This window comes from Fistularia commersonii, chromosome 1 (genome assembly GCF_037954325.1).
Source record: "Fistularia commersonii isolate RoL2024-O1a breed Wild chromosome 1, RoL_Fcom_v1.0, whole genome shotgun sequence".
NCBI lineage: Eukaryota > Metazoa > Chordata > Actinopteri > Syngnathiformes > Fistulariidae > Fistularia > Fistularia commersonii.
In genome coordinates, this window is record NC_141284.1 from 27,484,163 (window position 1) to 27,509,571 (window position 25,409).

The following is a 25,409-nucleotide window of genomic DNA, read 5'->3' on the forward strand; positions in this document are numbered from 1 at the left end:
CACATGCTCAGATGCTAGTTGTTCGGTGTGATTAATGCGAAGCGGCTTCGGACCCACCAACGCGCGGAGAGTTAGGACGACACCGTCGGGCAGAATTGACATATAAAGGTTAACAAACTATCAATTGTCAGGATTATAGTGTCCCCCTGCCTCAATTAAAATGTAAATGTTTGACATTTCCCGGATTGTATTACAGAGGCCGTTGAGGACTTGTGTACTTAACCTTAAAACCGAAATCTAAAACAAATAGCACGGTGTCCATCCCATATTAGAAGTGCTCTAAAAATAAGTGGCGGAGGAAACTGGGTCAACTCTAATATACCTGATCTAAGATGTCGCCACCCGCAGCACTCGTCTCAATATCAATTCTTTCATTATCGCTTTCACAAATTGTGGGAACTAAAGACACTGGAACAACAAAACCCACGATATCACCTTCAGCTGTTGCCATTAGACGTCCTGATAGCCATGTCGCCACTTTGATTTGACCAAATAGGAACACCAAAAACAACACTGGCGTCCAGATAGGAGTGTAGACACAACAAACCGATCAGACATTTTACGTAAGAGATAAAGATATACATAAGTGGTTTATTAGCTATAACATTGACCGAAACGAAAATCTACTTCTGTAAAATACTATCAGGCTGTCACAATTTGTAATTTCTTATAGCTTAGGATCATTTGAATTGTTTACCTCACTATTTTTTGACTTCCATATTAACACGTGACGTGTTCTTTTCCCTTCGTTTTGTCATTTAGATAAGATAAGATAAGATAAGATAAGATAAGATAAGATAAGATAAGATAAGATAAGATAAGATAAGAACAACTTTATTCATCCCGAAGGAAATTGTTGTGCCAGAGTTACAGAAAATATAACAGTAATAAATAATAAAAAGAAAAGGCAGAATTAGAAATAAAATAAACTATAAACTATAAAGTGTCTCAGTGAAACTATAAAGTGTCTTAGTAAACAAGTGATACAACTATAAGTGTCTTAGCAACAAGTGAGGTAAGGAGTGCACAATAGTATGATAAAGGAAAAATTGTCGTGTACTGTTATGAAATGAAATATTGCACAGTTTAGTGATTGTTTTTACCGATCTGGCAGTGTTTCGTATACTTTACTTGTTTAAGGGGTAACATTTAAAAAGAAAGCCCCGTTTTTTTTTTTCAACTGACTGAACAGGAAGACAAAAAAAATGTGAAAGGACTTACCAATTTATCTAAAAAAAAGTTAGGATAACACATTGATTAATATACACGGTGGTTCAATGGCATATTTTCATCAGAAAAATGGGATGGAAGCGTGAAGGTGGGGGTCCAACGCACTCACCCACGGTGGGAAGTAGGCTTCGGGTTCAAAGTATTTCCCAAAGTGCTTGTTCCGTTTGAAGTTGCCGAGATCGGCCTGCAGGGCGAAGGCTGCCAGCAGGAAGTAGGCCTCTTCCCTCTGGATGCACTGAGAGAGCAGCACCTGTTTCCTCAGGTGCCAGTAGTAATAGTACCTGGCTGCCCGGTCACTGCGGGGAAAGCAGAGGAGCGGGATTAAATGTCCGCGGGGGAAACCAGAGTTGAAGCTCCAGGTGAAAGCGTTGAGAGATCCGACACTCCTTGTGACTGAAAAACGACGGACGCCCCGTCGGGTGAGGGGGTTTTACTCGCCTGATCAATCTGCCGTTCTCCACGTAATACTGAGCTCTGAAGTGAATGATCATCGGAGGCCCGAACTGGTCGATGCCCTGGAAAGCACATCGGCGGACAGAATTCCAATTTTAGAATTTGAATCGTTTAAATGTTCGTCTTTCTCGAGCATTTCAACGATTTAAGAAAAAAAAAAAGTCTTCGGTCTTTTTTTCCCCACAGCACGCTGTATCTCACCCACGGCTTGAGCTGATCAGTTAATTCTGTTTTCGGCGTTTCTCTGACGCAAAGTCGAGGAAATGCCCGTTACAGCAAGTAAATGAGTAAAAGCTGTAAACAGTGCGCTGAAGAGCAGCACGCTCGTTGCCAGATGCATCGTCTTTGCTCCATTAAACCACATAAATCAACAAAATGAAACATTACAAAGGGGGGAGATAATGAAAATTGCCTGCGACGCTCCTGAAACAGCACGAGCGGACATGAGCCGCAAAGTCTTGAAGCTGAAACTAAGTCATGCTCATCGTGAAACTAAGCCCCGGATTCCTCTTGTAGAACTCTCTTTGGAGTAAAGATCGCCGCCACGGCACGGCAAAATCTCCCCATGGTGACTGGACTTGTAAAAATCTAAATAAACGGAAACTCCCGATCTGTTTGTAATAAGCCTCTCGGACTAGAGGCGAAGCTGCGTCGTTGCGTAAAATGTTATCGCAGCTTTTATTTTGCCTAATGCCTTTGGAACATTGTAAATGGCCAATATAACAAATGCAATAAAAATAGCAGTAATATATGCCTTTTAGGGTGTGGTCCTGTTGTAAAAAAAAAAAAAAAGAAAAGAAAAGAAACGTCCAAAAAGGCAGAACTTTGCACCGAGATCTATTTAAAGATTGAAGTAATTAGTGCAGTTGATCGGTATTGAACTCAAAAAAATGAACAAATCGTAATCGATGGCTGCACGCAGAATCGCTGCTAAGCTGCATTTCCTCATTTGGCGGATGTTTTCCTCCAGCCTGACTGACAGATGAGGATCAGACGGTGCAGCGGGAGCCCCGAGAGTGCAGACGGGCTGCTAAATTTATTCAACACAACAAAGTGGGAGTCAGGTGAAGGCGGTGCGCAGCAGGTGGGAGTTTAGAATACAAAAACATCGACTTGAAAAGAAGTTTATTTGTTCTGGGTAGAGATTAGAAGAATGGAAAAGAGAGGAACTCTTTGTTCGTGGATCACAAGTCGTACACGTCGAGGAGGATTATACATTTCCAAAGGTGAATGTTTGTGTTTAAAATTTCCTCTCGTTACCAGGAGTGGGGTTTGAACCCACGAGGACTATTGTCCATTGGATCTTAAGTCCAACGCCTTAACCACTCGGCCATCCTGGTGGACGCGCAGTACAAAGGGAGTTGTTCGCATAGTGAAACAAACCATCTGTCATAAAATCAGCCATTATTTTAAAGTCAAAGCACGCGTAGCCTTGGACAGGCCCTCAGCTAATCTCACAGCGGTGATTTCAAAACACTGATATTTCCAGCATCTTTGCCTTACCTTGCTGGCTTCCCGCTTCCATTCTTTGGGACAGTACTTGGACAGTTTCTGGTCCAGCTCCATATAAATGTGTTCATTATCTGTGGAAGGAGAAGCACGAGTGTTTTAAATCCTCTGTTCTCCCCGCGTGTGTTTGCGAGCATGCGTGTTCAACGTATGGGCGCCCTCATGAGGGCGCGAGCGCCGACAAAGCAGCCGGTTCAAACAGTGTCAGTCCCGCAGCAGATACTTCAGACGGCCTCTGCACTTCCCTTTGTACTCGGAGCCCCTGGTGTTCCTTCCCCCCTGTCAAGTATTAATCTGCTCCCGGAGAAACGCCTTTCATGAACCGCCAGCCGGCTGAACTGAATTTCTATTATGGCAAACGACGGGCCAAAGACTCCATGACTACGACGTGACAGCTTTATTGGCTTTTGTGTTTACATGCCTATGATGGCCCCTTCTCGTGTTCTCGGCAGAAACGCGTTCATATGACGTCTTTAATACGCTTAATGTCTCGACAAATAGTTCCCATTAAATCTTGAGTTACTTTCCCCGGTGATGATTTGAAATCTCTGCCGCCCAGACTTCTGCCGCCATCCCATCACAATTAAGGTCAGCGGCATTTAGTTTGTGGGGATTAACGGATCCAAAGATTACAATTGAGGAACTGTATTTCCAGTAACAATATCCCTGTTGCTCCTGCTAATCCTGTCAAAGTTTTCTTTCACAGCTCTTTGCCATTGTACTCGGGCTGCGGAGTAAGCAGGAGTGGACTGATATGAAACTTGTTGTTTTTGTGGGTTTCAGGCAACCGCGTCAATTTACACAGGCACCGACATGCTTCGACAAACGACGGATAGGACTCTTGGTATATCTTCGCTAAATGTACGTAGCGGAAAGTTTTAACGATGGGCTAATATTCGGGGGACGTATCAAGAAAAGTCGGTGAGGGTGGAGACTGGTTTCGAAGAAGCAAGGCGGATCCGTCGGGGCTGCTTACGGTCGAGAACAAATATTATTTCCATCATTATGTCTACTGTTGGGCCAAAAAATGCAAAGAAAAAAATTGAAAAACTTGATTTCTCACGATCTAAGCGCTCATCAGACATATGGGATCTGGAAAATATAAACACTGTGATATTCAGACGTCAGTTTGTGGATATATATCACAACATCTGCCAAGGAGGGGAAAATTACATGTCTGATACCCAGTACAAAAACTTGAAGGGAGTGGGCCTCATTATAACAAGCAGGAGTATAATTCTGCTTTTAAATAAGATATCTGACACCGGCTTTCTTCAAAACGCACGAGATCAGTCATCAGAAGTGACTTTCCGAGTTATTGTGGTTTTTCGGGGCTTAATCATTTCTTGCTGACTTGTAAGACTCGCTTGCGGATTTCCGTGAAATTTCCTCCGTTAATTAGCACTATGATTAGTCAATACACAGTGACAATGAGCGACATCGCACATCAACTATTGGACGCTTCGATCTTAGGGTGTCCGAATTGTTCGGTAGCCGGTTTCTTTCCAGCCCTGGTATGTACGAGGAGCGCCTGGCAGGGAGGCCTTGCCGTGGACACGCCGGTCAGGGGAACAGCGGGTGACACACCGGGGGTGGGTGGCCTCTGTTTGCCTTGGGGATTTCATGCTGTTCAGTCAAACACTCTAGGAATGTCCCGCAGCGAGACCCGCTGGCTCTGGTTCAAGTGACCCGCTGGGCCGTCGCTGGCTCATCTGGACGCCGGCTGTCCGAAAACACTGTTTTTGCGATTGGCTTTCCCTTCGCAGACTTTGCCGACGACCGTCGTCCGGCATCTGCTCCGCCGCAGCGTAGACGGAGTGACTCATTCCATACGTACGAACCCACGCGGAGCCGCCACCCCGTAAAAACAGCTTTTCCCTACCGAACAATGGGAGCCAGTCAAGACCCGGAGGCCCCGTTCCTGGAGACCGCCATGACAGAGAGGTGAGACATGCTACATTTAGGACTGATTCCTGCCTCTCGGAGAGAACTGACAGCCTGGTAAAAGTGTTGTTTTTTTTTTCTTTTTTGAGGCCGGTGGGGGGGCTATTCACCAGGATGTCGCCGTCGGCATGACAGAAACACATGACGCCGCTGGACAGCCTCAAGTAAGAAAAGGGAGGCGGAAAACAAAGGCTGTCCTGTTCCACCGACGAGTAAACAAGATAGATAAACTGCGTAAGTTGTGGCGTACGCGGCTACATGACACCGGCCAAACACACTCACTCTGAATAACGCTGAGTCCAAACAGGTGACAGTCCTTCAGTCTGAGGAGGTCACACACCTGAACCAACAGCTCCTGGCACAGGGTTTTCACCTGAGGAGATAAGAAGAGGTGTGTTTTCTCATTCGCGCGGATAGTAAATCACACAAACATTGTGTGAGTTGCTTATGGCCTTTCATCATGAACAAAATGCAATTTTACATTTTACACAGCAGTCAAAAATGGGGTCATTTCTTGATAAATTAATAAAGTACGAGTGACAATTAAAAGTAAAGCGATCCAAGACTGAAATTTGCTAAATGTACATCATACTGTCATTTGGTGGACAATAAATAGTTAGCTTCGCTTGGCGTAAGAAACAAAAAGCAATTGAAACAGCTAAGGTTCTTTGTGACCACATCACTTGACTGATTCATAGTGGCTGAGTTGTTTTAATTCATGCTAAAACTAAAATAGCGTTTTTCCAGGCTGTTACGTGTCCGTCTTTGAGAGACGCGGCGTCTTCCAAAAGGCAAAGCGGCACACAAACCACTTTTTCATACGGCTAACATTAAACGATCCTTAGCGTGTTCATATATAGAACTGTGTTTCCTGCACACGCGTGCACTCACATTGACTATAACATTGAGCGTGTCGTCGTTGGGCAGAAAGACACAGACGCATCGGCGGTCCTGCATGGTTTTGTTGTTGTGGAAGTTCAGTTTGTTCATCTTTCTGTGGCTGGGACAGGACAGGCCCCTCCGGGCCCTCTGACGGCCGCAGGCGCCGACAGCACCGCCTGGTAGCTGTAGTCCCGCTTCAGCTGCAACCCAGTGGAGACACGCACGGTCCGACGGGCTCAGCGGGCCAGGCAGAAGCCACCGGGCAGGGCATCGGGACCAGAGCTGCAGTCGGATACTGTGGAGAAACAACCCGGGATGAAGTTCAGTCGGGGCGGCGACTCGTCGTTGCGACCGGGACCGGCTCGCAAGAGAACAATGGCCGCCTGGTTTGAATTAACAACATCGACGTGAATATTTGAAAATCTGCGGCCGCCAAAAAGTCAGGGTAGCTGAAAGAAAAAAAAAAAAAAAGAAAAAAAAAAGGCGAAGTCGGACGAATAGGACGCCAGTGTTCCGATTTGTACCGCTTCATTGTCTGTGAATATGTGACATCACAGCGGGGGAATGCCAGTGTCCGCAGAGACACGGGGAAAAAACAAAAAAAACGGTCCGGGAGGGAAATGATGAAATGGATTAGTGACCTGAAGAAACGAGCCGTGTTTAACATCTGATTTGCGTAACATCCTCAAATATGCCAACGTCGCCCGAGGTGGTCTTGAGATTTTTCCACGCTGTTTAAAATGTGTTATTCTCTTGTCGTCACACTTGTACACCTAGTCATGTTTAATTGGCTGCTATTTCGGCTGTAACGGCCGCCGTTTGACTTGTCAAATCTATCCATGTGAGAGATCAATGACGACCTGGTGCGCTTTAGTTGAATTATTTCAAAGATTGATGATAAGTAACACATTATCATATCATGTTAGTGTATGTGGTTAGCCTGTGAACTTCTTGTAAAGTGAATTTTCACCTTCGGAGGCGGCATTAAGTCATCGTGGCGTTCGGTTGACTCTTAAGTCCAACATGAGAAAACAAAGTAGTGCAGGCCAAAGGCTGTTTTATATAACAGAAAAAAAAAACACATCAGGCATACTGAACGTGTTTGGGCGTTTGAAAACACACATTTCACGCAGCTGACATCAACATGAGCTACAATGGAACACATTCCAATATACTGCTGTTATTTAATCCGTTTGCACTTAACTTAAAAAAAAAACAAAAAAAACAACTAAAGATGAGATAGCCGGACTGAACGGTCATCTATTATTTTTTTTCTAGAGTGAAGTGTGTGAATTTATTTGGCCAAAACTTGATCATGGCAGCATCACGTGTTTTGGCGATGCCGTTCTAAATGTTGACTTCCAATTTCATCTGTGTAAAAATCAAGAGGAAATTCTTGACTTCAGTTGTACAACAAGTAAGAGTGTAAAACATTACAAAATGAACAGATATTCTCTCTAAACAACCGTTTTATATAAAAAAGGAGTCGTTTGGTGTTTATGCCATATTAAACGACCAACTGAAAACCAACATAACAATTCAAAATTTGCTTTACCATGAAGTTCTGGCCATGAGAATGTCTCAAACACACACACACACACACACACACACACACACACACACTGTATTTGGCTGTCCCAATAGGAGCAAAGTAGCAGCCCCTGAAATGCAAGACTTTCAGGGGTGTGAAGACACATAGCAAACAAAAGAATGTAAAGAGAACAATCGGCGGTGATCATCAGCTCTTCCTGCTGAATGTCCCTCCCCCTGAAGTCCCTGTATCATTGGAAGCAGATTGCAAAGATAGGCCGCATCAACTTAAAGAGCCATTAGCATCTAAACAGACGCAGTCAAAGAATGCGTTTTCTTGGAAAACACCCGAAGCTGAGGACCAGAAATCCCGATGGAAGCCAATCCACATTCTCCAACGGCCCAGTAAGAAGTGGTTGAGCAATCGCCTCTTACTTCATAATTCCTGTTTGCTATGTTTTCAAGATCTATGATACGAAAAGCAATTCCAGGAGGCAACTGTGGCGGGAGAGGGGGAGAGGAGAGTTACGTAAGAGCCGGTGAAATACTAGCATGGTTGACTTGGTATCAAAGAAAAACACATTATTCAGCAGCGCGAAGGTTCTATAAAAAAGCATTTAAAAGTCTACTTCATAGAAATACGTCCTCCGTGAATACAACAGCTCTATTTCGGGATGTTGTGTACATGTGATGAAGCGGCATGATCCTGTCGTCATTTTCTGTTTGTCTGTTTGGTATCTTTAATATTGTGATCCGGTAATGATCCATCATGTAAACTGGGGTACAGAGCAGCGTGGGCGGGCAGGTATAGATGATTCATGGGGAAAAAAAAAAATTAGCATCAAACACAGACAGAATGCTTTTTTATAATCCATATTTTTAATCATAAACCGGTTCAAAATGCCCTGATGTTAGGGCAAGAGGAAGAGCTTTACGAGTCGTTTCACCAGGAGACACAGTACGTTTCATCATGAAAAAAATGGCATGAGCTTGAACTGCCCTCAGATCTCTTCACAAAATCCCCTTTCAGGCATCCTGCCTTGGATCAGGAACACTGTGCTGCTGTTACACCACATTATCTGTACAAAAGTGCACGGAGAGAGACGGCCGAGTAAGAGATTCCCCGTTCCACCGCCGATCTATGACACAATGAATTCACGGGAACCAACCAAAGTCCGTGAAAGAGGTTCCCTGGATGACGGATGAAGTCACTCAAAACCGAAAGGTTGTTATCTCACGACGCGAGTGAACACACCGAGGCGGCAATTTGCTTGTTTTGATTCTGTGTAAACAAGCTCATGCGGCAGGTCCTGTTGCGGCGGTATCGTCGGCCTGTGTATAAATGTGACTAATGTTGCCTCGGTCGCATCCAGTGTAATCAGGGTGACGGAGGAGCATCCTGCTCGCCGGTGTTTTCAAAACAGGAGACAACCAAATAAACATTTTAAGCCAACTGAGAAATGTGTGGAGTGGAGTTTTATGGCAAATAAATAAGGGGCACAAAGGAGAGCAAACAAATAAAAGAAAAGCGGGGAAACGATGGGCTGAGATGCCGTTCGGCTCACTTAAGCTGTCCTCTTAAGTGCAATGAACATAGACGGCGGTGTTGTCAACAAACATACCGTGCCCCAGCGTCACCTCTTGCACTCTCATTGGTTCTCATGGCAAATATCAATATTTGGCACTGGTGTATCGCTAACAAGTCACTTGGGGAAGTACCTTTCTGTGAAGTATTGATGTTTTTTTTTGTCCCACCCTTTCTTACGGCACCGCTTTGTTGCTGCAGTGTCTCAGCATTGTAGGCAAAGGGGCCATAAACACACACACACACACACACACACACACACACACACACACACGCTGTTGACGCACAGCACGAGTTCTCATTAAGGCCGGTCACTGGATGTGCAGCGCGGCGGCCACTCAGCAAAGTCTGCCTATGAGCCACGACAGGAAAGGCTCGCCTGCGCCGCTGCTGACCTTGACTAATCCCGTCACCAGGCCCACTACTTACATACGCGGATGGAAGTGGTGGCGGACGTTCGTGAAATTCGTCCGTGAGCGCTGCCTGTCCACACGCACTCGTCACGGGCGTAGGTCAAGTGCTGCCATGCGGCGGCGGAGACGCACGTGAAGCTGACTAAAAGTGGGACCTATTCAAGTGGATCAGTTACATATTTGCTCGCTTTTCTATAACGATGGCGGTGAGTCAGAACGGCTTGAGAATGGATTAAAGAAACAAGGAAAGCGCGTACGTCGACGGTACAACTGGATTAGCGGCTCGCAGCTGTCGGTCGCGGTGAATCTAAACGCAGTATAAATTCCAAAGTGAAAGTGACCCACGGCAACACGAGACATCTACATCTACAAAGAGCCAGAGGACAATTGACCGGCTAGAAATGGAACTGGGGCGCTTCGGTTTGGAGATTCTCGTAACACTTGCATGTTCGAGCAGCTGCTTTTTAGATCCTGTCTACTTCGAGGAATACAATTTTGTGACGCCCACCTGATGCAGGTGTATTTAGAAATATCGCTCATCATGCTAGATAGAAAACAAAGAGGGATCTTTGGCACTCTGTCCCGGGCCATTCTTTGGACCCTGTGTTTGAAACCTGCATACAAGGTGTAAACGTTCACACATACAGCTGAACTTGTTTCACACATGCACTGGAACCCTGAACTAATCCAGACATTACCTGGAGAAGCCGTACGTCGGAATACTAGTCGGGGGTGGACATTATTATGTCAAGGGTGTTGGTTCGAACATCCGCAGCAAGCCAGTAGGACTTGTAATGACATTTCTACCATACAAAGTACATGAAACAACATTTGTGAGCTGATGTCGAGGCGTCAATCACAAAGAGACACCGCGTAATACGTCTCGTTGGAAAGCTGGATTTTACAATATGACAACCATCTCGGAAAATACCGCAATTGAATTACAGTAATAAATTGTGATATTTTGACATATTAATAAAGCAGCACAGCCCTACAGCACAATGACCACATATTTTTTTAAACCTAAACTAATTGTTTGAAAACATCCGGGGAATGTCTTCAGTCGAGAAAAATGGCTTGCGAGCTCAATTTGTTTTCCCGATCCCAACAAAGATAATTTGACATTGGCAGTGCGTCTCGGTTCTGTTTGCTTTGTTTTGTTTGTCATACTTCTCAACACTAGCCTTCTTTGTGTCTCTGCCCGGCCTTAAGTGAAGATGTTAGCGTACATTCACAGAGGGAGCAGTAACAGTATGACAGCCGGCCCTGGCGGCGCTGCCAGCCACACTGTCAGACAGTTTATATGAGAGCCCATCATATAGAAGAAAAAAAAAAAAGCTGGAATTTGACTTCAATCTGACTCCTACGAGAGCTAAAATATGTCTTCCCACTGAGGCTCTTGCTGTCATAGGAAATGAATGACTTCCAGTCAAGTTTCATATTTGTTCTTCCCTGAGAGCATGTACAGATAGAATGCTGTTTTTTCTGTCTTTGCACTAATCTCTGCTTGGAATAAGAACCTCTGGCAATAACAAGATTTAGAAAAGGAAAAGAAAAAAAAAAAAAAAGGGAGCCTGCTCAATATCCGAAATGTTTCTCTGTGATCAAATTCAGCTCTCCGAGCAGTCTAAATGAACAAAACACAAGAACTGGCTCTTCTCTCCAAAGAATCCTGTTCTTAATCTCTCTGGGCAGGATCATTGGATTAATTTATTCTTTTCCTCATAAATTCTCTGAAACAATGTGGTTAGAAGAAACATTTCAGAAGAATGTAATCCCAGGAACGGGACTTCTATTGGACTGTTATGAGCATCAAAATCGAGTCGCTCTCTGAAGTGTGTATCGCGGTGCGTTTTCGGCCGCGGATGATTCCGGGCACCTACATCGACAGTCGCACTTCGATTCCTTTATTACACCACTGGGGCAGTTGGCCATGTTGGTCTCATGTTGCTGGGGCAGTAATTCAGACATAACGGAGCGCGGTCATTCTGGTAACGGGTTTAAGATCCGTTGTGTCGTGCACGGTCTCCGCGTGAGACGTCGACACGGGGGGGGGGGGACGGTCCAGAACCTGAAATGAAAGGGTGGATTCTCTTACACGCACCGTACTGGAAACACTTTGCGGAGGAGGAGAGTGCCGGATAATCAAATTACCGCCGCTTTCCGTCACCTTCTCTCAATGCCGTGCAAAGCGTGACGCAACACCGAGGTCCGGCTAAAGACACACACACACAAAGAGCTGCCGACGGAGCTTCCTCCTGCCTTTCGGCCTGAAAAGGGGATTCTGTCAACGTGGCAAACCTCAGTCAGGAATGTCATCAAATCCCACGCGGGGATAAAGAGAGAGCCCTCTCCCGTCGCCATGCCTGTCACTTTCATATACTCTCTGCTCCTCGCTGATAAATGAGAAACGAGGAGCCTCTACGTTCAACTTAGCGGGACTGATATTGCAGAGGACGGTGACGGAGGTCCTTCTGACCACCTCGGCTTTACCGCAGGTACATCAGGTGTTAAGTTGCTGAGAAAGAAAAAAAAACAGGACACGACGGGATGACGGTATACACCGGAGCAAGAGCGGAAAAAGAAGGGAGATGGAGTGAGGCGGCATTCAAAGCTCAGGCATGAAAAAAAGAAAAAAGTGCTGCAGTCAGGAGAATTCCTGACTAACATCTGCTTCTCATTCCAACAATGGCTGCCTTTGATTCCTGACACACACAACTAACAGCCCGGCCACCATCTCACTGTGCCCAGAAACTGCACGGCCCCCATAGCATCCTTAAACTGCGAGCTGCAAACTTTCAATGTAACCCAAAGGACACATACGGAGGAAACTTGTGTTTGCAAATATCGGTCTTATCAGGAGATCATGTTTGGGGTCAAACAGCCTTAAAAAAAAAAAAAAAAAAAGCATAGGTTCAGAATCCGTCATCATCAGGAAAACATTCGGAGGCGATCGATCGTTCGTCTATCATCGATACCAAAACTTGGCTGGAACTCAAGGATGAGATTTCAGGGCAAATATGTAACATTCATAATTGCATAATCATTGAAAATTAGGCCATTTCTGAGAGAAAAATCAGAGACTATACTGGATGACATAATATCTATCCAGAGAGAGTCAAACAACGTTTGTACTTATGCTTCGGGACCACGACGAGAGAGAGTTGCCGTATGTTTTTGCGTAGAGAAATAACTTTTGACAAGATAACAGTTATAAAGAACAAGTCAAATCTAAGCAGTTTTCGTCACTGTGGTAAACATTGATAGCTGCGAAGGCCTCCCGGCTGATTGAAATCAGTTAACATGAGTCTGGTGTGACTCGGGTGGAGTCAATCTTGACGGACGTGTTGGTTGATATTTCTGTACCCTGTGCTGTTTTGAAACAAATCATCTCATTATATAACCTCAGAGAATCGTGCCTTTGCTAAAACGACCAAATTCCCGCTGACTCTCATCTGTGGACATGGAACATTTAAAAAAAAGCTTAGAGGGCGGCTCTTCTGAATGACTGTGTTTCTAAGCAAGTAAAAAATTGTCGTATTTAATGTTGTCTTTTTGTTCTTTCATCTCCTGAAATGGTGAAACTATTTAATGGCCATGATTTCCACCAAAACAAGCACCAGATTATTCTCTACACGACTACGGCATCGTTTTAGGAATGCATACCTTGACACGTTTGAGTGATATAATTTTGCAATTCCAATACTTCCGACTCAGAAGGTTCAAATATGCACCCTCAAGCATTTTTGGCATTTTGAAGGGCTTTTTCCTGTCTACATGGTAGCTCGGTAGAAAGTAAACGAGCTTTTAGGTGAAGTTACTACACAGTTACAACAGTGTGATGTCTCTTACAGAATATTCTAAGTTGGTGATGCGTTGGTGAGGTTTTTTTTTTTTTCCATAGCAAAAGTGACAAAGGAATAAAATACAAATTACGCATATCAAAAAAGGTCCATCATTCACGGACCACCTCAAAACGCAATTAGACAAAAAGAATTGGCAAATCATTTTCAGAACAAAACAAAACAAAACAAGAAGGAAAAAAAAAAAATGTACTTTTTGTTCACATGGTTTGTGCGCTACATTGGAATAAGGCAAAGATGGACATAAATTCAAATCGCACCGTGGTACTCCTCTCACGTCCCAGACGCCGTATCAATCCTTAAGACTGCAGTTTTGTCGGGGTTTAAAAAGTCTTCTCAGTGGGCTTTACCTCAGAGCTAATAGACAAGGACTATTTAATTATAGATCACCAACCAGGAAGCCTTGTTCTGTGTGCTGCGACAAACTGCCCCTCCTGCTCCACAAGGCCCTCTTTCAACAGGCATGACTCGTATTAAGAGTGCCAAAGATCCAAACGGGTCATTTTTTTCCTCGGTTCCCAGCCAAGGGATCTGTTTATTCAGCTGAAGAGAAATGTTGCTGAGCTGACGAGCGGCTCCAAATCACATTTGTCACAAGATGGCATTACCCTTGACGGGGAGGCTGCCCGGCCAAATGTCTCCTTCCCCTCCGTTAAAACCCCCTGATACGCCAAAAGGAGGGGCAGAGTGTCAAAGAATGGACAGGAAAAAGCATGTTAGTGGGTGACATGCTTGACCGCCAAAACCCCTAATTCTGGATAGTCCCAGCATCTCCGGCATTTTGGATTGTTTTGATGGGCAGAGGTGGACGCGCATTTCTGAATATTGTTCTGTTGTGTTACGTGTTTGTCTTTATCTACTGTCAACAGACTGCGGAGTGTAAAAGCACGCAACGGTGACATTGACAGTAAAAGAGTCAGGAAGTCCCGTAAATACCTGGATACCCCGCGTGTGCCGTTTAGCCTTTAAGCCTAATCTCTTACATGGCGAAGAAGCGGCGCACTATTCCAGACGTTGATTCCCATGATCCTCTGCCTGCGTGATCATCTAGCACATATTTGTATGTTGACTGCTATAATTCCCCCTGCGTTTCCATTCAGCGAGCAGGGAGGATAAACCTTCTGGCTCAGAGCACAGCTTTAAGTCGCTGGTCCAACACGCCCAAAGAGATTTCAGTGACAAGCTGCACAATGATGAAGTGATGGATTTGAATGATGCAATTTCACACTGTATACAGAAAACATACATTTCTTTGATAGAAATCGTGAATGCGTTTACTCGCACAAGCCCACCAACCAAGAGGAAAATTCACAGGTGTCCTCTTTCGGCAAATGTTGCATTCATTAGCCAATGAAGGCCTGCAAAGTCACCACAAATTAGCCGAATACACTTAAGAGGGTATTTCACCGGAAAGGAATTTTCAAATGCTTTTGATTTTTCAATCAGTCGTACATTCCCTGTACATTCCCAGAAAGTAATCACAAACTACGCCGTCTCACTTTTTGTCGTTCTCCTTCTTGGACATACCATTATAAAAAAAAAAAAAAAAAAAAAACAACAAACTTGTAGAGCTGAATCTCAATATATCTCACCTCTGATCACTCTGCCTACTGAAGAACATATTTAGTAACTTTTCACTCCGGTGTGTTTGACCATCGCTCTTTCTCACTGTTGTCCTGACTCACTGCAACTGGGACGTCGCAGAAGTGGCAAAAAGCTCTGCTCCTATTCTAGTCGCTTGATTGGGAGAGGCTTAATCATCACAAACAGGGGGGTTTCACGTTGCCATGAGGTATTTTTCGCCTGCTTTCAATAGAGAATTGATGAGCTCCATGGCAGAGGGGAACAGTTTATGAATCAATATGGACACACACAAAAAAAAAAAAAAAAACAACCCGGATAATGAATTAGGGCTACTTCTTATTTATCTGTTTTGCTTTTATTCATGAATGGTGTGAATGATGGTTTGGAGTGAGAACATGTGCAGAAAACTTGGGACTGAAATAGAATTAAAATCCTCCCTAAAAGCTCAAATGTCTCCTAAAATGTACCCCCAGGCCACAAGGTCCAATCAAATGAAAGCAAAGTATCTTGATTTCCCAGTGGATAGATGCTCCTCCTCTGCGGTTGGTAAGGATGTTTACACACACACACACACACACACACACACATAAACATACACAGACACACACTTGCTGTCATCAGGCTACATACACATGGCAGTGACATCAGATTACAGTGATTCTTGTGTAAACCAGCCCCCGCTGCAATTTAAAGCCACACATTTTAACGTGTAATGGACGATCGGGTGACATTAACCAAAATAGGCTCCCCGACCACTTAGAGGGGTGAACTTGGTGGATTCTCTGTAAAGTAAGACTTGAACTCTTCTACCTTTATGGAAAAAATAATTTCAACATTCAAAACAGCTGGCTTCCATGTGGCTTCGCTGAAGAAAGAGAGGGAGGCGTGCACGCATACGCGCACATCCACATGCACACACCTCAAACCGCCGGCGCTGCCAGACATGTTAGAACAGAGTCAGCAGTCGCTCCCTTTGCTCCCCGCCCAGCATTCAGGCCTGAACTCTGCATGAGTAATTCCACAAAACCAGCAATCCCGGCGCATCGCACCGCAGAAACGTCAAACCGACCATTACGTTTGCTTGAAATAGAGCGTGCAGCCTTAAAGGAGAGGGTTAAAAAAGCAGCTGTAATTATAAAAAAAAAAAAAAAAAAAAAAAAAAAAAACCTTCACCAAAACCCTGTTGTTTTGTTTCAGGCTATGACTTTCCTTCAAGACACTTTGAAAACTGTTGTTTGCAGGTGATTCGTTTCCTGTTGCTCTGATATTTTTTGTTTTTTTTTTGGCTCTCAATATCACCGGTGTCACACCGGGGGGCTCGAAGGACTGGAGGACTTTTTTTTGGAGGGAAAACCTTTTAACCATGCATAAAAGTTATCTGCAACATTCCAGAAACACTGAAAAAAAAACTGTAAATATTTGAAGTCTGGCAGAGTGTGTAACAACATCCAGCTGCGTTCAACTGCTTCACTCTCACTTGATGGCCTGCCAGCTTTTCTTCTACCTATGCAACCAAAATTCTTTCAGTCAACTAACTTCCCTAGAGACAGAACGCATGTGCAAAGAATCACGTTTACAATTATGGTTGAGGATAGCACTGCGCAACAAGTAGCTTTGTTTAAATTGAGGCTCTGGAATGATATATAACGGCTTGTCGAATCAACTGGAACAACCACCCACTACTAAGAGCTGTAGGGTGAGAAGCTTTTGAGATAATCTGATAATATCCTCAAGGTACACTGGAGGGTTAAATCTAAGCGGTCGGCTTCCTTCAGAGGGACTGAAGCATCCGCAAAGAGGCCAAACAAGCAAGAGGAAAAAACACAATCCTAGGAAAAGGGAGAAGGAGAGACAAATGCAGGAAGAGCTTTTTTTTTCCTCCCTCCATCCGCCCTCGGTGCACTTGAACCAAGGATACGAGCAGTCATGCGACGTCGCAACATCTCGGGAAAAGCAGACAACATTGATGGATTTGGCACACAAATCTGAAGCGCACACCTCGCATCAAAAATCAGTGTGCGAACACTTGACTGGGGGATGTACGGCGCACGTGGAGAGCCTCACACGGGGAATGTTAAGTCTTATTTCAAATTGTTTCATTAGGGCACGACCGCTTTCCGAAATGCTTTTGGACCATGGGAACAATTCTTGTTTTTCCCCTGATATTTCATTCTGCTGGTGGTTGGACAAAACCGTTCCCATGACAATACAACATTAGATTTGCACCCTAAGTCACCTCGCATTACTTTAGAATAACACTGTCTAAATGTTTCTTACGTAGATAATGTTTTTCATGAGACTCAAGAATATGACATGTACAGCCCAAATAATAGAGCAGATGGCTGAATAATGAAGGATTCTAGAAGAAGTGTAAAAAAGTCCTTTCCGTGCAGGCTTTAAGCGTCCCTGCAAGAATTTGCATCGCTATCAGAATCTGCTTGAAAAAGTTATGAAACCGGTCGACTCAAGTTCCTAACACAGAACAGCGGAGACACTTTTTCTGTTACCAAAGTACTGTGCCGATCTCTTTTTTGTATTTGCTGCGCTGTCAGCGGCAGAGAAAGCCAGCCCTGGGGTTGAGGTTTGAGTTGAGCATTTGAAGCTGCCCTTCAAAATCAGAAAAATCGCTCCAAGAAATATAAATCAATAACAATAACATTTAAGACGGCGGCTTGGGTGTGATTAAGTCTCACGTGCGGTGTATCTTCTACTTATAAGCTACATAAAATGGGGGTAAAAACAACACATTACTCACAGCGAATACCTAGTAAAGTTGAAGAGGGGATTACCTTGTGCAATTCTGGTCCATCCCATCAGGCATTCGAACATTCATCCAGATGAGTCATCAACACACACACACACACACACACACACACACACACACACACACACACACACACACCAGCCATCTTTGTTCACACGTTTCCTTTCTGTTTCCTTCTCAAACTGCAGCCTTCCTGTCCAGACGGCACCTGCAACGTCTACCCTCCATCTCCCAGTTCCCTTGGCTCTGTCACACACTCACACACACACACACACACACACACACACACCGCTGCGATCACAAAACCACACAGGGTTTATTTTTCTTGCCTTTTCCAACATTTTGGGGAGAAGTTACCGTACTGCCTACTGTCACCCACGACGAGGAATAAATCACACTGGATACTGTGCCAGGTGCACTGGATCATTTTCAACTGTTAGCTAACCTTACTGCCTCCCAATTGTTTAATCTGGAAACGGGAAGCCCCATAACCTCATTGTGCAACATCTTTGTGCATCAAGGTTGATTCATCTATGACCTAATTATGACAGATTGTTAAAACAGCCAGATGCAGGTGCTGGCAAACTCTGTTGGGAGTTCCCTGGAGCAACATATAAGACATGGGGGGGAGGAAGGGAAGGGAAGGGGGGAAGCTCTGCAAATTTAAGCAAGACTAAAATTAGAAAAGTATCAACATGTAGCACACAAGCAACCTGAAAAATTTCCCCCGACTTACTCAGTTGGTTAAAGTTTGCAGAAAAAGTGAGACAACTGTTGTCCGTCCGGTACAATATTAAACCGAAAGGGGGAAACTGTTGACATTCCTGGTGACATTCTGGCACAACATTGCGCCTGCTTCAAGGTGATGGCAAAGGAAAGGACCTTCCTTGTTTGTTTAAAACCTTGCATTGAGACTCTTTTTCCACGCTCACGATTCCACACGAATGAATGCAACTCGGGTGGAATGTGAGGGGTCGTTTCTTGCGTGGAAAGTACGCGGTAATAACGAGGGAATAAAGGTGCGTTACCCACCACTACTTCGCTTTCAGTTCCTTACCAAAAGGGGTTAACAAAACAGGAGAAGGGTTTGAGGAGGAAAAAGAAGCTAGTTTCCAAATTATTACTTTAAAGAAGCAACGTTATGGGAAAGAAAAATGGACGAGTACATTTTAACGGATCATCTCAGTAAAGTCAGCATCACCGTCCGCGTCGGTCAGCCACCCCGACGCGTCCAGGGTGTCCCGACTCGGCTTTTTTCAAACGGTTTTACACAACTCGAAACTCACCTTAGTAGCGACGCTCGACAACAAAAAACAAGGCGAACTCGAAGCGTCCGAACCGGAGAACCGGCGACGGAGCCGAAGCTAGCAAAGAAAAAGTGCTAACCGTCACAGTTTGACGGAACGAAAACGGATTAACGGCATCAAGGCGTAAGAGAGGGACTCACCTTTAACGAAGAACAAGTTACTTCCCTTTAAGAGTGTTAATCCACTGATGGTGTTTATGAAAGAAGCGCTGAGAAATTTTCGTGTTTTTTTTTAAAGCCACTTTAGTAAGTTTGGGAGAAAAGTCGTCCGCTCGTCTCCGACAAGAAGCGCCACATTCTGTCTCCTCCGCGATGTAACGTAGGAATACATGTGCGGTGAGCGGGAACCTCGGCGGAGGGGGGGCTTCGGATAAAAAGCGAAACGTATAACTAACTCTAACTTCAAAAAGATGAAATTAAAAGTTCACATGAAGATAAAGATAGATTTAAAAAGCCATTTATGTGTACGATTAATGATCTGACTTGTATTTCGATGCCATTTGAAAACGGAATTAGCATGACTCTGGCATCGCACACCCCTCCCGATCAACAAGGAATGGTATGACCCACGGCTGCCTCTCATTCCATTCCCTCAAACTGGAGCTGGAACTTCGCCGCAATTATTTTGGAAGTTGTTGTGTATTAAAAGAAAGTTTCTAATGTGGGTGCAGTTTATGTTTTTTAACATCCAGACCTCATACAATCTCCTTGGTATTCTATCGTGCGATCCTTGGAAAAACGACGCTGTAATAAAAGCTGCCATGGCTTTAAATAGTAGGGTCAAAATTCCTTTTTTTTTTTTTTTTTTTTTTTTTTTTTTGGATGTTGTTATGCAACAATGTTTTAAAGCAGCTCAATTTAAGGGATGAAAAAATATACAAAAATATAAAAAATAAATAAAATAAAACAAAGACAAATCTAAACTCAATGATATAAAAGTATGTAAACTATCTAGTGCATAACAAGCACATAGACAGATGAAAATATCTTTTCGCAAAGTCATAATAACAGATTATCTCTCATGTTGTTGCTTACATATTTCAGCAATTGGATTCACTGCAGAAAGTTATGAACTTTTTGCTTTTCTGCTACAAAAATAAATGGGACATTTATCACATTTTAAGATAAGATAAGATAAGATAAGGGGAAATTCCTTTGCCACAGCAGCATAACAGTTATAATGTCAAAAAAAGGAAATAAATATGAATATTGATATAAATAGAAAGGCAAAAGATTGAAGATAGCAAGACAAAAAAAATCCACGAATAAATAGACAGCAGACAAAAAAAAAAAAAACACAAATAAGTAAAGAGCAGATTTTTCAGCATGCAGTGTCCTTTCAATGGTTTTTTTTTTTTTTATGGATATGTTTTATATCCTCTAAGCCATCTATAAGGTATCTTTTATTCATGTCAAGTTTCACCAAGTTTGTATTTGTTTTTCTCCAGCCTGAATATGGATGGCAGATATAATAAGGACGACATCACCAGTGATCAGCTGTCATTAGCAACGGATCAGTCGGGGTTAAGAATAACAAGTAATGTGCAAGAAAGTTTAGACTGTATTTGCAGAAGACCGGCGGTGCAATCACATGAAAACCATAAAAAGATAATTTGATCGAAGTTTAGGACTTTTTTTTTGTTACGGTATCAAACGTACCTGCAGTACCTGGATATGAACCTGAATAAAAAGTATATAACATTTTCTGTGGATGTGAATGGAGGATATTTTGCATCAATGACTATAATATTATCATATTTGTTGGTGTCCCAACACACACCTAAGATGTGATAAAGGGAAACAGGATGGCCCCTTTGTCGACCTCGAATTACCAGTTTGGCCACACCTTGAATCTATTCGAGCCACCGTTGCTTCAGATCATCAAAATAAAGCTAATTATCTCCAAAAGGAAGTGTGAGTAAATATGCTTGAAAGATGTCTACCTCATACTGCAGTTTTTTTTTTATTATTTATATTTATAAATTGTATTATTAATTTATTACTTAAATGTATTATTCATTATTTATATATATATATTGTCTAAATGTAATTTATTTTATATATATATATATTTATTAAGAATAAGAATAAAAACAACTTTATTCATCCTGAAGGAAATTGTTGTGCCAGAGTTTCAAGTAAAACATAACAATAATAAATAATAGTAGGAAATTGTATAAACAGTAAAAACAATATATATATATATATATATATATTTGTTTTTTTTTTTATTTAAATTATTATTTATATTTAAAGTTGCAGTAGTTTAAAACCCATTTTAGAGACAGATTATGTTTGTTTTTTAACTATATCAAGCAAAATAAGCAGAGAAAAATCATCAACTCATTTTTTTCATTTCATGGTTGTCTCATTGATAGAAGAAGAGATTAAAAAAAGAAGAAAAAGAAAAAAAAAAAGCAATAAAGGAGATCCTCAATGTCACGTTACTAGAAATGTGAGGAGGAGGAGGAGGAGGAGGTGGAAATGTGGAAAATGTGGTATGATAATGAATATTTTCCAGCAGATGTAGATCTGGAGGCTCTAAGTGGACACCAACTGTGCGTCAGTAATAAATGTACAAATGATTTATTTCCAGTGTTAATTAAGATGAATCATTTGTGTAATGGAGCCTCAGGTTTCTCCCCCCCCCCCCCCCCCCCTTCGCGATGTTAGCCATTAGCTTGTAAGCGGGGCGAGTCCCTGGTTGTTGACATGGTGACCTGTAATTAGCGCTCGGGGCCCTGGTTTCTCCTCCGACTGCTTGTCGGAGAGAGAAATGGAGTGCCGTACGACAAAAGGGCTGCAGATTTGCAGGCTAAACCCCCTCTGGCCCACTCTGCTTTGAAGCAACAACAAAGATACCCTCAGACCATTAACTTCAAAAAAAAAAAAGAAAAAAAAAAAAAACAACCCGCAAATCCATAATCCGGTGACCAGACACGGATTAAATTACCGCGTCTTGAGACGTATGATAATTGGAAAATATCGACCGGGGTTCCAAAAACATCTTGCTAAATAGGCTGGCGTTATTGGCAAACATAACAAAATGTACAGGACTGTCTCAGAAAATGATAATATTGTGATAAAGTTCTTTATCTTCTGTAATGCAATTAAAAAAACAATTTTTTTTTCATGATATTCTAATATTTTGAGATAGGGTTTTTGAGTTTTCTTAAGCCATAAAAAAAATCAATATTAAAAGGCTTGCAATATTTCAGTTGATTAGTAATGAATTCAGAATGCATGACATTTTTGTTTTTGTATTTCCATTACAGAAGATAAAGAACTTTATCACAATATTCTAATTTTCTGAGACAGTCCTGTATTTTAAATACAAAGAACATGTTTTACTGATCATAGATCACGGCTCGGGCACCTTTTTGACTGAGAGTGCAATGAAAACCATATATTTCTCCAAGAGACATAGAATACGCTGCTCAAAAAAAATCAAGGGAACACTAAAATAACACATACTTAATCTGAATGAATGAAATATTCTCCTTAGATACTTTGTTTTTGAATGTGTTGACAACAAAATCACACAAAAATGATCAATGGAAATCAAATGTATGAACTCATGGAGGTTCGGACTCCAAAATAACACATGAAATATCCTTAAAATATGTCAATTTGATTGTTACATTGTTTGGTTTAAGTCGTCCCTTTATTTTATGGAGCAGTATATTCTTATGAGAGTCATATCTAATTTTTTAACACCGAATATCACTAAGCGTGTGGATTTTCAAGTAAGACCAACAATATTAAAGCACAATAAGTCTCTTAGTTTATTCTTTTTAATTACGTTATCATACCGGAGTGGACGAATAAGAAATAAAATACTCCTTACCGTTAATGTGACTTCTGGCACTTTGCACTTTCTCCATTCATTCCCCAAAAATGCACGACTTCATCGGTGTTTAATCATTCTTTTCAACGTTCATTTTAAAATGTCATCCCAAATCGACCGAATTGCATTAAACAAGCAAAACTCGGCTTCTAAATTACACATTGGAATGAAGATATTAAAAAAAACCTGGCATCTTTTCCATACAAGATATCGATCTGAAATAGTTTCTCGTCAGCATCGTGAAGTTTATTCCACTATTACCATTTAAGGGACAACAAGGGAGTCCCACAGGGCTCTATTTTGGGGCCACTCCTATTCATTTTGTACATTAATGAATTAGGACAAATGTCTCCAATGTTGGCATGCATTTTTATGCTGATGACACAATCATTTACTGCTTTGGCTCATCCTCTGCTGCTGCTTTTGAATCTCTGCTTTTAATGTGGTGCAGCACACACTTTTGCAACTAGAATTAGTCCTTAATACTGAAAAAAACAAACTAATGTTGTTTGCAAACTTTAGAAAGAGGCCGCAAGTTATCCTCACAGTGTCCACTTTTGAGGGAAGTGAAATTGAGGTACAAATATCTCGGTGTCTTGCTTGATGACACTTTTTCTTTTAAGCCTCAAGTTGAGAATCTTGTGAAGAAATTCAAATTGAAACTGTTTTTTTTTTTTATTCCGAAATAATTGTAATTGTATTTTTCTTTGGAGGTCAAAAAGCGACTTGTCACTGCAACTTTTTTATCCATCTTAGAATAAGAATAAGAATAAGAATAAGAATAAGAATAAGAATAAGAATAAGAATAAGAATAAGAATAAGAATAAGAATAAGAATAAGAATAAGAATAAGAATAAGAATAAGAATAAGAATAAGAATAAGAATAAGAATGAGAATAAGAAAAAGAACAACTTTATTTAACTTGGGGAAATTGTTGTGCCAGAGTTTCAAGTAAAACGTAACAATAATAGATAATAGTAGGAAATTGTATAAACAGTAAAAAAAAAGGAGGGGAGAGTAAGAAACACAAATAAAACTATAAAGTTTCAAAGTTAAGGCTATAAAGTGTTTTAAGGTCTTAAGTACAAAGATTTTGAGATTTTGTAATCTAATGTCATGATATTTTAATGTAATGTTGAAAAAGGACTGGTACCTCACGGAACTTGTTTCATTGAACAGCTTAAAGTCCAGATTGAGAGCGCTTGAGACGACTTCACTGATTTATATGATTTGTATGTAATTTTAATTTCATTTTAGATGTAACTGTATTCTTTTGCTGCCTCTCAACCAGGACTCCCTTGAAAAAGAGGATTTTTAATCTCAACCGGACTTTCCTGGTTAAATAAAGGTTAAAGAAAAACGCAGAGTCTGCAGTCAAACTGATATCTGTCATAATAATTTACCTTTTTTTTTTTTTTTTTTTTGTCTTTTTACCGCCATTTTCTCTGCGACCGGGAACGGCGGCTGCAACAAAAGCCGCCGTGACGCACCTGAACGTGAACCGCAGCTTTTAATCCGCTTATTCCCTCTCAAACCGCAGAGAACTTCCAGTCCACGTCTTGATTTGATTACCCGTCTCTGGCAGGCCGTCGGTGCAGCCGCCAGCAGGTTGGAGCTTTTTGTTGCGGCGCTATCTGGCTAATTGAAATAGCCTCCCCTCACCCCATGTTCAGGCTCCCCGGGGAAAGATGAGTGCAAACCCCCTTCCAAACATGGACACACACACACACACACACACACACACACTGCAGTGGCGACGGGGAGACCTTGCCGTCAGCCTTTCCTTTTCGGTTAATGTGGCACATGCTGCGACTCTCAACCCCTCCCGGTGCCGTCGGATTGCAGAATCTGTTCATCTTTTCACACGCAAGCTGTTTTTTGTCTCGCTAAAGCACAGAAGCGATTTAACTAATTATCTTTATTATGTATTTAGGATTATTATAAAGCCTGAACTTCATTTGTGGCGCCTCGGGACTTTTGCCGTTTTGTTGACGTTTGCGCGGCTGCGAATCAGTAGGAGAATGCGAATATTGTTTTGTTTTTAAAGGTCCAGGTCAAACACCTGAACGGTCGGTTTAATAGGATTCCTGAACGTCGGATTTGAAAAGCAAGGGTATCAATTTCCTGCGGGGAAAAACTCCCGATGGAATTTTTCGAAACTGGACTGTAGCGCTCGACAAAGGCGTCGGCTCGGGTTTTAGGTCAGGACCGGCAATGTTTTTCCAAATTAAACCGGGAGAACAATTGGTTTACGGGCCCGGCATTGTGCCAGTGTCATCCTGAAGAGGAAATGACCTTTACTGAAGTTCGACTGCTACGATAGAAGTGTAGATTGTGTTTAACAATTGGATTCAGAGTGATGTCAAGTGCCTTGAACCTGCATTTTTTTATTGTTTTTAAACGGCCAGCTTGCGGTCAGTAATTTCCAGCAAGTTCCCCCCCGTAAAATATGGTCAGAAAGTTAAACTAGATTTGTTTTTGTTCGCAGAGGAAAAAACA

General features: G+C 42.3%; 1 protein-coding gene and 1 non-coding gene across 3 annotated transcripts in view; both read right to left on the bottom strand.

The window, feature by feature from the left end:
- frmd6 (FERM domain containing 6) overlaps positions 1-19,369 on the bottom strand; it is a 29,249-nt gene extending 9,880 nt beyond the window's left edge. The window contains exons 1-6 of one of the 2 annotated variants that reach the window (XM_086157673.1): positions 19,205-19,369; positions 6,028-6,313; positions 5,419-5,509; positions 3,187-3,266; positions 1,669-1,745; positions 1,340-1,526 (exon numbers count right to left, since the gene is read on the bottom strand). In XM_086157673.1, coding sequence (XP_086013799.1) covers positions 1,340-1,526; positions 1,669-1,745; positions 3,187-3,266; positions 5,419-5,509; positions 6,028-6,126 — 534 coding nt within the window. In that variant the 5' untranslated portion in view covers positions 6,127-6,313; positions 19,205-19,369. Of the gene's footprint in view, positions 1-1,339; positions 1,527-1,668; positions 1,746-3,186; positions 3,267-5,418; positions 5,510-6,027; positions 6,314-17,782; positions 18,183-19,204 lie in introns of those variants that run through there. The other variant, XM_086157672.1, reaches the window with a different exon arrangement.
- On the bottom strand, positions 2,941-3,023 carry trnal-uaa (transfer RNA leucine (anticodon UAA)). Its single transcript has one exon. It is a non-coding gene; the product is annotated as a tRNA-Leu (tRNA).
- Positions 19,370-25,409: the final 6,040 nt, after the last annotated feature.